Source organism: Drosophila takahashii, chromosome 2R (genome assembly GCF_030179915.1).
Source record: "Drosophila takahashii strain IR98-3 E-12201 chromosome 2R, DtakHiC1v2, whole genome shotgun sequence".
NCBI lineage: Eukaryota > Metazoa > Arthropoda > Insecta > Diptera > Drosophilidae > Drosophila > Drosophila takahashii.
In genome coordinates this window covers 35,020,135-35,036,583 of record NC_091679.1, presented here as the reverse complement: position 1 = coordinate 35,036,583, position 16,449 = coordinate 35,020,135, and the positions used below count along the sequence as shown (strand labels likewise).

The 16,449-nt window shown below is 35.2% G+C and overlaps 3 protein-coding genes across 3 annotated transcripts; all 3 read left to right on the top strand.

Moving 5' to 3' along the window:
* The first annotated feature begins 42 nt into the window (after positions 1–42).
* On the top strand, positions 43–6,648 carry Tsp42Ee (Tetraspanin 42Ee). Its single transcript, XM_070213825.1, has 5 exons — positions 43–146; positions 804–886; positions 5,290–5,652; positions 5,718–5,909; positions 5,978–6,648. The coding sequence occupies exons 2-5, from the start codon at positions 827–829 to the stop codon at positions 6,047–6,049; spliced, it is 687 nt and encodes a 228-aa protein (XP_070069926.1). The 5' UTR covers positions 43–146; positions 804–826; the 3' UTR covers positions 6,050–6,648.
* A 320-nt stretch (positions 6,649–6,968) lies between these two features.
* Positions 6,969–7,631, top strand: LOC108060334 (uncharacterized). Its single transcript, XM_070212110.1, has 4 exons — positions 6,969–7,106; positions 7,164–7,249; positions 7,305–7,443; positions 7,507–7,631. Exons 1-4 carry the CDS (start codon positions 6,983–6,985, stop codon positions 7,629–7,631), a joined length of 474 nt encoding a protein of 157 aa, XP_070068211.1. The 5' UTR covers positions 6,969–6,982.
* A 5,465-nt stretch (positions 7,632–13,096) lies between these two features.
* On the top strand, positions 13,097–13,750 carry LOC108060335 (uncharacterized). Its single transcript, XM_044393037.2, has 4 exons — positions 13,097–13,199; positions 13,257–13,357; positions 13,432–13,558; positions 13,616–13,750. Exons 1-4 carry the CDS (start codon positions 13,097–13,099, stop codon positions 13,723–13,725), a joined length of 441 nt encoding a protein of 146 aa, XP_044248972.1. The 3' UTR covers positions 13,726–13,750.
* Positions 13,751–16,449: the final 2,699 nt, after the last annotated feature.

Sequence of the window (16,449 nt, the reverse complement as noted above, 5' to 3'; positions counted from 1 at the left end):
CAGTTGGCATATTTAGGGTTTATTTCTAGGGTTCCGAAGGCATAAAAGAGCGGTGCACCAACGGCCACACTGATTCAAAAAAAGCAGTTGACTTGAACGGACGCGCATTTCGTGGGAATTAATTTGGCTATAATTTAAAGGCGAAGGTAATGATGCGTGTCCAGATTAATTATATACTGTGTGATTCTCGGAATTAGCTGTCCAAGTGCAAAAATAAATTGGTGGTGATTTCTAAAGACCGGTCTCTTGAGACAGGACGAATACAGCATTAGATGCTGCAGGCCAAGAAAAGGTGGTTGAAGAAGGGCAGAGACGAAAACAAAAGACTGCGTAGTACGAGAAAATAAGTGTGAAAAGCGGAAGAAAAATCGCATGAAAATGAGAGAACAATGTGAGGCTGCTACCGCTGCTTCTTCTTCTCCTTGACAGAGTGCAGTGAACTTTTCCCATTTTCATTTTCCCCACTTGAATCTTGGAGCCCCATTGACGCGGCCTTCGTTGTTTCGTCGTTCTGTTGTAGTGGAAAAGTTGCATTCCGAGTGCGCCTTTTGTGTTGTCATTCCACCTTTGTTGTTGCCCGGGCGACGCATTCGGAAGGACGCCAAAAGGAGCGGCGTGATAATGGATGCTTGGAGAATCCTTATCTCTAGGACCCTATAAAATGTATATTTTTTCCAATGAACTTGTGTATTTCCCGGTATTTAAATTTAAATTAAACATTTAACTGGGCAATTACTTAATTTAAACACCCGTTTCAATAAGCTTTACTCAATTGCGCTCTCTTTCCGCTTCCCCCTTTCCAGACGGTACAGTAAAAACCAGCATCATGGACTGCGGCACTTCTATGGTCAAATACATCCTCTTCATATTCAACACCATTGTGTCGGTGAGTATTTTGTGTTTATATATCAGGTTTACAACCACCGAACGAACCGAAATCGAAACTTATACAAAACCGGTACAAAAGAGTTGCGTGAAAGCCAAAATGGGACACTGTGTTACGAAAGTGTTGTCGAAACAAGAGTCGATCAATTCGGTTGAATGGCATATGCAATGTGCATATTGATTGTCGGATATATGCACCTATATACTGTGGGATCCCTTGCTAAATTCACGTACTGTAATAATGCCCCTGAGAACAGAGGCGGCGCATTGAAAGTCGAGAACTCGTGCTTTTCTGTTGTTTGCCTCTTTCCTGAGACTCGTTATTGAACTTTGGTGATGTCATCGCCGCTGTCTGTTCAGCTTCCATTTTAGCAACTGGATTTTTAGCTTTCGAGGCGAATTCCCCGGGTTCCGAGAAGTTCACCCTTATATCGATTGCCTCAGAAGCCAAGAATTTCTAAGTCGCTCGTATGTGATGTCTTAAGGCAGCTGTATCCGTTTGCAAATTTCCAACCTTTTCAAAATATTCTTTCCGGGGTAAATTCTTTAGATAAGAACTTCCTCCTATCGCCGATTATACTTTCAATTTTTGCAAAATGTAGAATTTAATTTAAGCTTTGCCAAGTGTTCTGTGCAAGAGATAACACTTCCGAGCCTGAAAAATTACATTTATTAAAATGAATGAATGAATGAAATAGTTCCGCTTAGACGCCAACTTTCGTTTAATTATTTTTATAAATTAAAGCTTTAATTACTGCATGAAAAAAATAATTTAATTCAAATATATTACCTGTAGAAACCGGCTGTTTATATAAATGAAAATGATCTCTCCAAAAGCGATCGTAAACATTTTTCTGGTTGGCTTCTTCAGGCTTCTTTTGTTTGTAATATGAACCTGGTTTTAACTTGATCGGAGTGCGATTTTCAGACTCAGCGTATTTTCGATGTATAATGTTTTGGCGTGAATTCACTCACACCCACACACATTTTAGCCTTGTCAGGCCAAAAACCCTGTAAACTGTGCTTAAAATAATAAAGCAAATACTCATCGTAAAATTTTGAATACTTAGCATTCGTTAAGGCGCCTGCAAATAAACGAAATGTGAGTCACAAAAGTCACGGCGACAAACCGAAAGCGAAACGAATTATAAATATAAAAGTAATATATATAGGTATATGCGGTCAAAATGTTATCAACTAAGTCAACAATGCTCAGGGATTCCCAGCAAAAATATAGAATTTTATAAAAAACTTTAGATTAAAATAATCAAAATTTTTCTATTGCTTCATTTGTTTAAAAAATAATTATTTAAATGATTGTAAAGTTAGATTGATTAAAGTTAGGCCTTTTATTGTGGCATTAAACCCCACAAATTCAAATAAATTTTCGGTTAATTTCTGTAATTTATGGACAGTCTTCAGGTTCAGGGCTTTTGATTTTCCCGCATCTGTGGGCCCAAACATACCTGCACATAAGTAGGTAAATGAGCAGAAAGCCACAAAAGAAGGAACGAAAATAAAAACTTGTTGCTCTAGAGAAGAGCGATAAAACAAAAGCAACAAATAAACAACTGGCTGCTCGGAGCAGAAGTTTCGGTATACATAGTCTACACTTACAGTGCGCCGTGTTGATATTTATCTGCTTCGCTGGGGTATATAACCGAGTACATAACACACTTGACAGACAAGCCAAATAAATTAACAAGCCGCTTTTAGAGCTCGCCGAGCACCGCCACATACATTCAAAAGTAAAAAAGCTGCCGCAACGCTCGAAAAAACAGCAGCAACAAAAACAAAAACAAAAGCAGAACAACAATTTGCAGTTTGACAATAAAAAAGGGGAAAAACAAGTAGAATACAGTCAGAATGAAACACTAGCTTTTGAAAAATTAAATTATTATGATAAAAAAAGGGTTCCTAATCACAATAAGGGCCGTTTTCTCGTCCGTTGGTTAAATTTAAAGTAGAGTTAAAGCCTTGAAATCGTATGGTAAACAAGTTCTCTAAATTTTTTATTTAAATTATTATTTTGGTGGTAATAGTTGTACACTATATATTTTATTTTTCTTTATGAGATCAATACTCCAGTTTGAGTGATTGCTTTTTCTCAGTGACTCAGTCATGTTAGAACAATTCGTTCGAATTTCGCAAGCCATGTGACAAACCAGTATTACTATAATAAGCGCAACAGGTCTGCCCCAGGTGCTTGCTGTTAAAAGGGCGTGCAGTGCCGCCCATGAATGTAAGGCCATCGGCTATTGAATGACCTGCATTCAGCTTAGCGATAGCCATTTCCTGTGCTATGAATTACTGAGCAAACAACTTCAGGAGTAAATATTTACATATCCGTTTAGCGAAAGCAAAACTCGGTATTGAGCGAATCACAGGGAAAATTTTTCCGATGACGTGTCAGTTATTCAATTGTTGAGTAAATGTTGGTATTAAACACCCTACTGATTTGGGGTGTGGATTAATTTACTTTGCTTTAAAATGATATTGAGTAGGAACAACGATTTTTTATTTGAATCCTCTGCTATACAAATAGTAGATAAGCCAAAGTACTTATTGATTTTAGGGTTGCGTTTTATAGCATTCATATCGATCCATCGATCTAGCAAGCAATACATCCTCAGATTTTGGTGACTTTACTTTTTTTATTTTATTAATTAAATATGAATAAAGCCAATAGTTTATTTAAAAATTACCTAGAAATTTATATACACTACGAGTAAGGATAGAATCAGGGAACGTTATTTTATTTTTGGACTCATCTATTGTTATTCCTGGGATTTTTCTACAATTTAACTGAATATAACAAGATTATTTATCACCGGAAAAACGAAAAACCTGCACTACAATTCGCTTTAATTATTTTCATCACTACTAGCGTCGGTCGGCTTGTCAGATATATATTGCGTTGCATGTCTACGCCAATTAAAAAATACACTTTAATCTTACAATTACATATTCCCAACACGCATTTGTCCTGTTGCTCATCGGGTAATTCCGAATTTTTTTGCCTCCTGGCAACTCAACTTTGCTTCACTTGTTCGCTTTGAAGATGCAGGCATTTTGGCGCCACACAAAGCCATTCACAGCTTTGGGTGTGGTTCGCCGTCACAATAAATATATATCTATCAGTTTATTATGGTACGCAAACATTCCCAACTTGTTTTCATCTCCTTTGAGGGTTGTTTTCCTGCTTAATTTTGCCTTTTTTTTTTGGTCGGCAATATGATCTCAGACCCTTACTTCGGGCTTTCTGGAATTTGCAAAACCCATTTGCATTATTTTTCCATTTCAGTGTGACGTCACTGAAGCTGCCGTTGACAGTTTTAAGCGAAACGTGGCCGACAGCATATTTATGCTGGCCATATTTATGTGGATTGTGTAATGTCCTCGTTAGCAGAAATCGGGCTAGCATAAGTAAAAGCTGAAGAGGAAAAGTTGAGAGCAGCTGCAAACGGGTTTTTAAAAACGAAAACTGTTGTTTTTCTACGGCATTTTGTTTATTAGTGCCGGCAAAGTGGAACAATTAGCAGAGTGGCGAGGCTTTGCTTTCCATTGTTTTGGATTTTTCAATATTTTTGGGTCAATTTTGACACGAAATCAAATCCAGCTGGCGCCGCCCACGAACATATTCAAAGCTCTTCGCGCACAGCCACTCGAATTCTAAATCTGTGGAGCTAAAGCCAGCCCACATGTCCCACGAATATATAGATGCATATACAGTTAGCGCGATCATCATGTACACATAATGAAATCAAGCGAATTCAATTGATGACCGCGCAGCAATTGGGGCTACAAAGATCAAAGTTGACTCGCATTGTCTGGGCAGCTTGCAAACCTCGCTATAAAATCAAAAAAAAAATTACAATGCACTGCAGGCCTCGTCGAGATTTTTGTGCGGCATTGTCATGTGTGAATGTGAATGTCATGGGATGCGGCTCATCTTGGGCTGGCCTTATCTAATCAGATTCAGAAGGCCTTGTTTGGCTAGCAAATATTCTTGGCCCAATACAGCGTCGTGGTGTTGGCCAACTAGTTGGGAATTACGTAACTGACTTCTTTTAATTATCATTAACCATGCGCCGCTGATGGCGTGCCTGGGCCTGACTTGGAGTCCCTGAGGTCAGCCAGAAGGTTCTGCGGTAATTAAGTCTTTTTAGCATGGTAATTGTGAAAGCTATTCTACTCCGGCACTTTCAATTAAAATAAACGAGAGCAGGCTGATTAATTTGAACTATATTTAGAGTTGTTCGTCGAAAGTGCAATTGCAGTATGTATCTTATGTATCTGTTACGCCTTGCTTTTAAGCTATTTTTTGAGACATAAAGAGCTCTCTTATCAAAATAATTATTTACCTTAAACTAAACAGATCCGTTGCGTCTTTCCCCCTCACAGGTCATCGGTATTTTGGGCATCGTTTATGGCGTGCTGATTCTGAAGAGCATCGGAACAATCGAGGTCAATGGACAGGTGGGCTTCCCCCCACAGGCTCTTATGCCGATCGTTCTGATCAGTTTGGGCTCGATCGTGGTATTCATCTCGTTCCTGGGATGCTGCGGCGCGATTCGGGAATCTGTCTGCATGACCATGAGCTATGCCGTCTTCTTGCTGATCCTGCTGATCCTGCAGCTGACCCTCGTCGTGCTGCTGTTCACCAACAAGGATAAGTTTGAAGACGCCATGGGCAACGTCATCGAGAATGCCTGGAAGTCTGACACCGCCCAGGAGGGAGGTGTGTTCGATGCCATCCAGAAATCGGTAAGTACTGCAAATATAACAAGGCTCTTAATATATTTCTGACCTATTCTGACTTGATGTTATAGTTGCACTGCTGCGGATCAAGCTCTGCCCTGGACTACCTTGCCAAGGGACAAACTATGCCCCCCAGTTGCTGCAGTGGCTCTTGCCTGAACCCGATCAACTACTACGGAGGATGCCGTGGAAAGTTCGTCGACTTGATGTCCGCTGGCTCTGATAACGCCAGATATGTGGGCATCGGCCTTATTGCCGTGGAGGTAAGAATTACAGCCTTAAACAGATATGTTAATTTATTAATGCTTAACTCTTTCTGTACATTTAATAGCTGATCGGCTTCATCTTCGCCTGCTGCCTGGCCAACAATGTGCGCAACTACAAGCGCCGGAACGCCTACTAAGGGCTAGATGCACCCATCAACCACATCGAGAGGCACACCCGCATCCAGTAGCACACACTCCTCACATTCTCATTAACTTTTGCAGTCGTCGAACGCACTTACACAAAGGGATAAACAATAATAACTTCAAATAGCCCATTCACTTGGATATTTGTCAAGGAAAGAACGAGAAAAAGCTTAGTTTAAGGCGATATGAAACGCTTACATTTTTTATATCCTATGTATTATTGGTATAATTCGTTTTTTACCTACCAAACGAACCGAGCTAACAAAGCAATTCCAAAGCCTTTGTACAAACGTTTTACTTGTTAAACCGAAACCCCAAAAATTAACTAAATAAACACGTTAATAATAATACCTTTGTTTACAACTAAGCATATAATCTATAAACTGTTGAAAAGCCCCAAGCAAAAGGAAATATATATATTTATCATAAACATATATACTCGTATATGTGACCACTGTTCATTCTATTCATACGCGTCGTGAGAATCTCCGGGTAAGATTTAAATTTGGAAAATGCATCAAACAAAGCGAGCTCGAATTGCAAAACAAAATGTATGAATAAAGCATTTACTATGTATTTATATACCAAAAAAGTTGTGTTTGTGTATTCGTCGAGGGGTTCAGTGTGGAACTCAACCCTATAATTACTTCGTCGGCTTCGGTTTGGTTATTGTTTTGTCCTCAAGTTACCATGGTAGCGACCTAATAGTCTTTTGGCTCTGCCCACTAAGCGATATTTGTTAACTGAAATTATTTTATATGCATTTCTGAAATTTGTATACACCTGCTGTCCTGTAACACTCCCTTGATTAGATAATTCGACCCATTAGGATTGCTATATTTCTTATTAATTGAGGATACATTAATTTGCTGGTTTTTCTCTTGAATTATATACCAACATAGTTCAGTTCACTCAAAATAACAGACATGTGCTGCTTACTAGAACATATTTTCAAAATTTTGGTCATCGTCACCGGAATAGTTCTGAATTGTATTGTTACATTTTTTGCACTAACTAACTTCGGCGAAATTATACATGGAACCAACGGTGGTAATATGGCAAAGATTTTAGTTGTATGAGAAATTCATTTTAAACAATTTGGCTTAGTACTTATTTCAAATGTGGAACATTGCTATGTGGTCTGGACTTTTCATAGCTATTGCGGAACTTTAATGATCGTAGTCAAGATTAAGGTTTGAATTGACGTCTACTTTTGTATATCTCTAAGCCTTGACCCTTTTTTGATAGGATCTCTGTTATCTACATTGGTGGCTTTTGATGACGTTGATCTATATATTAGCTGGTCTCATTCTTCATTTGGTTATATTGGACTACCACAGAGTCGACTTTGGTACCACTGAAAAGATCCAAAACTACTTCGGTCTGGGTATTTAAATCAGATAAGGTGGTATAATTTTTCGTTTAATCTTATAATATGTATTCTTTCTAGGGTTTATGTTAATTAGCTTAGTTACAGTCACTGCCTATACTAGATCCATAAGGCCACCTGAAGATACGTACGTTATTGAAACCGAAGGCGAAGGAGAAGACAATTTAACTGTAAATGTACACTAAAATAAAATCACTCAAAAATGTATTTATTTATCTATTTATCAATAATTAATTTAATTTGTGAGCGATGAAAACATAATAATATAGCAAAAGAACTAAAATACTACAAATACAATTCTTAAACTTTTTTTATTTATTCCGTTTTTAAGTAGTTTTTTAGGTTTATCTAATTTTGGAAAATTCTCTCATGTTCTGTTTCTAAATCAAAAAAAGTACGATTTTTTAAAAATAATATTAATGATACATGCCCATTATTTGATTATAAGCATAAGTATACAAACTGGTTAAAAAGTGAAAATTAAGTAAAAGTCCAAGGTAATGTAATCGTATAATTTTGTAAAATGTAATAAGCCTAAAAGCCTAAGCTTACACTCAAAATAAAATTAACCCTAAAGTCAAGGAAATCGCCCTACTTTTGTCTTCAAGACAAGCTCGCCCTAAATTTTAGGGTCACATTTTTCTATATTTTTGATTTTTTTTGACGTCATATTTCTAAATTTTAGGGTAATTTTACTAAATTTAAGGGCAAAAATTTCTAAAAAGTAGGAAATTTTCCTAAAAAAAAGAAATTAAAAACCAAACAAAAAACATGTTCAATCATGATTTTTATTTGTATATACGTTTATATTATGTACTCCTCCCTATATACATATGCAGGCGTTGTGTGTCTTGTATATTGTGAATGTTAAAGGTTATGTATTTATTATTATGTATTTTCGCTTGGATTTCTTATCTAACCAAAGCCAAATGTTGTTGTAAATGTGGACTACGGGACTGCGGAAGATTGGGAATGTAGAAATTATGATTAGTTAATATTTTATCTTCATGAAAAAAAAACTTACATTTTTACTTGTCCGTCGGTGAGAATCGAGCCCGGGTCTCCCGCGCGAGGAGTAAACGGCTTACATACTGGGCCATTGTAGCACTTAAATTTGCTGTGGCAAACCGAGCATTGTATGTAAAGGGTCAAGCGGAGAATACATTTGAATACTAATTGCATAATTTTGACCATTCGCGTTTTACTTATTTACATACATACATATATACTTATGTATATATTTATGCTATCGCAATTCATATTATGTGTACACTCATAGAAATTTTTACCCTAAATCGCCCTAAAAAACTGACTTTTCGCCCGTGGATTTAGAAAATCGCCCATAAATCGTATCCGCTGGCGATTCGCCCGTGTATTTAGAAAAATTTTCTAAAAAATCCCGATGGAAATTTGGTTTAATTTAGGGTGATTTTTCTTGAAATAAGAAATATTTTCCTGTTTTTAGGGTAATTTGCCCTAATTTTAAGGTGTATTTTTCTAAAATTAAGGGCGAATTTTCTGTTTTTATAGGCGAATGCCCTAAAAAATTAGACAAATTAAAAAAAATCGTGTTTGAGCATGCTTAACTGAATTTGGGAAGCATGTTTTTTTTTTAATCGTCTATATTCTGGGAGCTGGGACTGCTTTAATTAAACAACACCGGCGGAGGACACCGTTGCATATTATTGTATTGGTGTGTAGCTTATATGGGAGCCGCGTTAAGAGGGGGGCCCGATCTATACAGCACAGCCGTTAGAACTGAAAAATCATGTTTGTAAATGAATTAGGGAAATAAATATGAGGAGAAAAAACCACTTACTTTTTTTGGTCATTGCGAGAATCGAACCCACGACCTCTCGGTTTAGAGTCTAACGTCCTACCGCTGCACCACAGACCCCTCGCGCAAGACGACGAACAAACTCTGCACACATCTTATTTTCTTGAGCTCTACGTTATAATATGACTAAAGGCAACTAAACCGTATATTTTTTTTCCTGACGACTGTGACAATTAGTCCCGTTTTCTTGCCCGCAAACACAAAGTATGCTTTTAACTCAGAACTCCCATACGTTTTTAAGGTTTAAAGACTACTTTAATTTAAAATTCGGACGAAAAAATGTCCTCAGTATTATAATGTTTACAAAAAAAAAAAAAATAAATAAAAATCAAGTTGAATCACACAGGGTTCGAACCCACAACCCCACGACCTTAGTCCTCACATAGCAAAGTTGAAAGCGCAAGTGATTAGACCGCTGGGCTACCGAATTTCACACTTTTGGAGTGATTTTTAAGGCAAATCGCCCTTGTATTTAGAAAAATTTTAGAAAAAAAATTAGGGCAATTCGCCGTTGGATTTAGAAAAGGTCAAAACGAAGCAAATCGAAAAAAATCGCCCTAAATATTAGAAAAATAGAAAAATTAACCCTAAAAATATTTTTTTATGGTCACCTGCCTTAAATTTATGGCAAATTTGTCGTAAAAATAGAAAATTTTTCTCAGTTCAAAGGCGAAAAATTTTTTAGGGCGATTTTCTAAAATGTAGAAAATTATTTTTATGAGTGACTCATAGAAATTTTTACCCTAAATCGCCCTAAAAAACTGACTTTTCGCCCGTGGATTTAGAAAATCGCCCATAAATCGTATCCGCTGGCGATTCGCCCGTGTATTTAGAAAAATTTTCTAAAAAATCCCGATGGAAATTTGGTTTAATTTAGGGTGATTTTTCTTGAAATAAGAAATATTTTCCTGTTTTTAGGGTGATTTGCCCTAATTTTAAGGAGTATTTTTCTAAAATTAAGGGCGAATTTTCTGATTTTATAGGCAAATGCCCTAAAAAATTAGACAAATTAAAAAAAATCGTGTTTGAGCATGCTTAACTGAATTTGGGAAGCATGTTTTTTTTTTAATCGTCTATATTCTGGGACTGCTGCTTTAATTAAACAACACCGGCGGAGGACACCGTTTCATATTATTGTATTGGTGTGTAGCTTATATGGGAGCTGCGTTAAGAGGGGGGCCCGATCTATACAACACAGCCGTTAGAACTGAAAAATCATGTTTGTAAACGAATTAGGGAAATAAATATGAGGAGAAAAAACAACTTACTTTTTTTGGTCGTTGCGAGAATCGAACCCACGACCTCTCGGTTTAGAGTCTAACGTCCTACCGCTGCACCACAGACCCATCGCGCAAGACAACGAACAAACTCTGCAGACATCTTATTTTCTTGAGGTCTACGTTATATTTTGACTAAAGGCAACTAAACCGTATATTTTTTTCCTGACGACTGTGACAATTAGTCCCGTTTTCTTGCCAGCAAACACAAAGATGCTTTTAACTCAGAACTCCCATACGTTTTTAAGGTTTAAAGACTACTTTAATTTAAAAGTCGGACGAAAAAATGTCCTTAGTATTATAACGTTTACAAAAAAAAAAAAATAAATAAAAATCAAGTTGAATCACACAGGGTTCGAACCCACAACCGCACGACCTTAGTCCTCATATAGCAAAGTTGAAAGCGCAAGTGATTAGACCGCTGGGCTACCGAATCTCACACTTTTGGAGTGATTTTTAAGGCGAATCGCCCTTGTATTTAGACAAATTTTAGAAAAAAAATTAGGGCAATTCGCCGTTGGATTTAGAAAAGGTCAAATCGAAGCAAATCGAAAAAATCGCCCTAATTATTAGAAAAATAGAAAAATTAACCCTAAAAATATTTTTTTATGGTCACCTGCCTTGAATTTATGGCAAAATTGTCGTGAAAATAGAAAATTTTTCTCAGTTCAAGGGCGAAAATTTTTTTAGGGCAATTTTCTAAAATGTAGAAAATTATTTTTATGAGTGTATATAAAAATCTGTAGCTAGGTAAGGTAAAAGGTACTCAATTATTTGTATACCTAGGTAAGGTAAAAGGTACCACTAAATTGTACCTAGGTACATACCTAGGTAAAAGTATCTAGGTATGTCCCAACACTGCACAAAATTCAATACTCAGGGAGCGTTAATTGTTCGAGCTGGCAAAAGTGGCTATTTTCGTATAAAAATAACTTTTAAACGTGACTTTTTACAGTAATGTGCTATGTACCAAAATTTAAGTAATCTCAAGGGCTATACAGTTTAAAGTTTTAAAGAAAATCGTTAGAGCCGTTTTTGAGAAAAATAAAAAAAAAGCTAAAAAAAAAGTTTTAAAAAATTGTCTTTTGTTCATATTTTTTTAACTATTACTTTTACACAAATTACATATAAGTGGCGTTTATAGCATTTAAAAATACCTTTCAAACGAGATGCAGCACAAGTCTGTAGCTTTAGTAGTATAGAAGTTACGGCTTTCCTAATTTTAGCTATTTATAGCTGTTTTCCCGCTAAACTAGCGAGTTTTTCCAAAAGTGGTAGAACAAAAGTTTTTTATATCGATGTGATGAACGTCATATAAAATTTTCAAAACTTAAAAAACATGTTTTGGACAAACTGACAAACTGACAAACAGAATTAAATTTTCATTTTGGGAAGACGAAGAAAATCTTATTTTGGCTATAACTTTTGAACGGAGCGTCGGATTTTGACAAATGACCCCTCATTCGACGGGTATTTTTAAAAGGAATACAACTAAAACATTGCGAGGGGGCATTTATCCCCACCGGCCCCAACAGCTCCAAATTTCGAAATTTTCACTTTTTCACTTTCACCGCTCTCTCTCCCAAGCCAATTGATTTTCTTAAAGTCTTGGTATGCAATCCTGTTAGTTTTCGCAATACCTTTCGATAGGTGTATCATTCATTATGATCGGACCATCACAGTAGATTTTCATTTTTTCGTGTATATATACATAGTAGTCGCCTTCGCACACTCTCCTGGTGCGCTTCGTCACTACATGGACTGCCGTCCATAGTGATAGCTAAATATAAACGAAATTATTTTCGGTTTACCGCTTGCCATCAATAAAAAAAGGAATAAAAAAAAGAGTAAAATAACAAAATAAAAAAAACTTAAAAAAAAAATAAAAAAACTTAAAAAAAAGGTAAAAAATAGTTTGCTGGGACTCGAACCAGGGTCGATTCGATTTCTAACCAAGCGCTTTAACCGTCTGCGCTACAAGTACAGCCGCCCGGCAGCTGACAAGTTCTGGCATTGAACATTTTGGTGTGCCAGAGCATGTGAAAACAAATATTTCTATTTTTTCGAAAAACTTTCTACTTTTTAGAAAATGTTTCTATTATTTAGGGTTAGCTTAATTTTAGGGTTAGGGCACTCATTTTTAGAAAAAGTGTTGCCAAAATATTTTATTATTTTCGTTTGCCTTTCTATTTTTGAGAAAATTATTTCTAATTTTAAGGGCATTTTTTCTAGATTTTAGGGTGATTTTAGTTCATGGTAACCATTTTCTACATTTAAGAAATACTTCCTGGATATAAGTAAAACTTTCTTGACTTAAGAAAAATGTCCTTAGATTTAGAAATAACTTTCTTGTATTTAGAAAAAAGAAATTTTAATGGCGATTTTCTAAAATTTAGGGTTAAATTTATTTTGAGTGTATGCAATAAGCTTATCTAAATTAATATTAATTGTGTCGTATTGGTGCATTGCGCCCTTTGGAGACTATTTCCCCAAGTCTGCACTATTTGGTCAGTCCATTGCTGGCCTTTCCACTGCGATGCCGAAAGTACTAAAGTTCCTGGCAATAGGATCGTACTGTATACTAACACCAACTTTATTTGCCATTTTGGTGCCTTGTGTCGTCCATAGCATTAGGTTTTGTAAGTCATTCGTATTGCTTTACTTTTAAAATTTTTTTAATACATTATATATTACAGCTTCTTGGGAGAAGTGTGAAAATTATCCTTTTGAGACTAATTTGATAATGGCGGCATTCACCGGCGCCAGCGGAGTGCTTTGGGTGACTGGGAATCCCAGGGTAGAATACTTAGAATACGTGTTGAAATATTATGTTTATAAAGTCATATAATATTCTAATACTATTTTCTTCAGGAATACCACTTTCTCTACAACTGGTTACTTGTCATCGCTGAGTTAATAGTGCTCGAGTTTCTCTATATTGCCTATGCCCATATTTTATTAGAAGCGAAAGTGTGGCAATGGCATCTTTTACTCTTTGGTAAGCTGAAGAGACGAAAGGTCGGATTAATATACTCATGTTATCTGTCTTTTCAAGGTTTCCAAATCTTCAGCTTTATTTTGGTTCTGTTACACGTGCTGGCATCTAAGAAGATTATAAACAAACGCTTGTTCGGAAACCTTTTGAATTTGGTGCATGATAAATAAGAAAATTTATTAATTAAGGAGTCACTCTTAGAATAAAAGATGTATAAATCATATTTTATTTAGAATTGTTAAATAACTAGTAAAGAAGGTGTGTTAAAATGCCATGCTAAGTCTTACAAAAAAAAAAACATCTCTGATTCACAAAAAATAAAAAACTAAAAGCTTTTATAAGTATCATGTCTGCACAAAACCCAATTTTCAATATAAAACATTTTTTTTTAGACTGTCTTCAGTTCTCCATACATGCTGCAATTTGAAAAGAATCATTTATAAAATATTCTCGATATTCTACTTAACGTTTTTGAACTTGATGAGTTCATTTTTCTGACCGTAATTAACTTTACTAATTATTATTAATCATAAACGATTTGCACCAATATATAATAATTACGAAATTTAGTCAAGCAACGCATTTGCTCTCTATTTTGGTTAGTAGGACCTATTGTACGGGATACGACACATCTAATCGGAATTATTAAAATGTGCAAGCCAATTTTTAAGGGTGTAGCATTGTTTTTATTTTTCATACTTGGTTTGTCTTCAATTTATTTTTCTTTTGCTTATATTGGTACATATTATTTTGATCCGGAGTTCTTTAACAAATATTACAAAGATTACGATTATTTGCAAACCCTGAAGAGTTCATCATATATTCTAGGCGCCATAGGAGTTTTATTGAATTGCCTAAAACTTAAAGTTGGTAAACAGGAAACTTGTTGTCTATCTTTAATAATTTTGTTTCTTAACAGGTTAAAATTATTCTTTGTATCTGGATTATAATTTTTGTTTTGTTGGAGGTCCAAGTATTCTTCTTAATCCTTCATGAAACCGCACAAAAACGTGATGCTGTTACAATTCTCAATTTTCTTCACATCTGTGGGTATTATGGTACATTTTCTTAATTCAAAAACTATTATTATTACTATATTTTCCTAGGTTTCGCCTTATATGCTATTGTTTCCGTTTACGGAAGCTGCCGAAACCTAAAATATTTCCCTACCAACGAAGTTTCCTGTCAGTTAGAACTTGGGGATCCATTTAAACCAGACTCAGTTGGAAATAAACCTCAGATCAATACGAGTTCAAACCATTTTTAGAAAAATAATACGATTACCCACTAACTCTTTTTGAGCATAAATTAATCACATAACAAGAGAGAACGCTATAGTCGGGTTGGTGTCGACTATCTAATACCTGTCACTCAGCTAAAGGGAGTGCGAGGGAGATGGATATATAACATTTTTTTGATTGCACATAACTTTTTAATGAATTAGCCGATTTGAAAAATGTCTTCTACATTTCGATAGGTATAAATATACACCACAAAATTGCATGTATACTTCTCGAAAACGCTTTCTTCTCCCTGTTACATACTTTTGCAAGAATACAATATACCCTTTCACTCTACGAGTAACGGGTATAAAAATACAATGTGTAATAAAACTGCTCGTGTTGAACAACAATTTTGGGGATTGATTTTAAAAGATTTTATTCAGCGTTTGTAAACATAAAACTAATATATTTCCATGACCCTCAAGAATAAATATAAATCCATAGTCCTATAATATTGACTTAACGATTACCTTTTATTTGTGGTAAATAAATTTGGTTTTAATAGAATATATTTATTACTGAGCTCCAAGAAGAACATCAGGAAACTTATGATAATTCCCCCCAAAAATCCCAACCATACAACGTAAAAATCATTCCCTTTAAAATTCTTTTATTTACAATTGTTAAAATAACTGATAAAGAAAGTTCGCTTAGGCGCTTTACAAAAAACATTACTATTATATGCTTAAAAGTACTGAAAGAACACATCCCTGATACAGAGAAAAATAAAAAATACTTTTTTACTTATACTTAAAGCCTTTAAAAGTTTTATTGTTTGCACGAAATTCTGTAAAAAATTTTTTTTAGGAAAACTTTAGTTTGAAAAGAATCATTTTAAAAATATTCTTGATTTTCTATTTAACGTGTTTGTACTCTTTGAGTTCGTTTTTCTGAGTGTAATAGACTCAACTAATTATTTCGAATCATAAACGACTTGTACCAATGTATAATAATTATGGAGTTTAGTCAAGCAAGGCAGTTGCTCACTATTTTGGTTAGTAGGACTTTTGGTACGGCTTGCTACACATCCGATCGGAAATATTGAAATGTGCAAGCCAATTTGTCTGGGTTTAGCATTGTTTTCATTTTTCGCATTTGGTTTGTCTTCATTTTTATTTTGTTTTATTTATATTGGTACATATTATTTTGATCCGGAGGTATTTTACCAAAATTTTAATGATTTCGATTACTTGCATACTTTTGAAGTCACAACATTTCTTCTAGCCGCCATTGGATTATTTTTGAATTACGTTAAATTCAAAGTTGGTAAACAGGAAACATTTTGGCTTTCTTTAATTATTTTGTTTTTTTAACAGGTTAAAATTATTCTCTGTATGTGGATTATAATTTTTGTTTCATTGGAGATCCAAGTATTCTTCTTAATCCTTCGTAAAACCGCACAAAAACGTGATGCTTCTTCAATTCGCCATTTTCTTCACATCTGTAAGTATATGTAAATTTTCTTGGTTCTAAAACAATTATTTACTCCGGATTCCTAGTTTTCGCCTTATATGCTGTTGTTTCAGTTTACGGGAGCTGCAGAGACCTAAAATATTGCCCTACCAACGAAGTCTCTTCTCAGTTAGAACGTGGGGATCCATTTCAACCAGA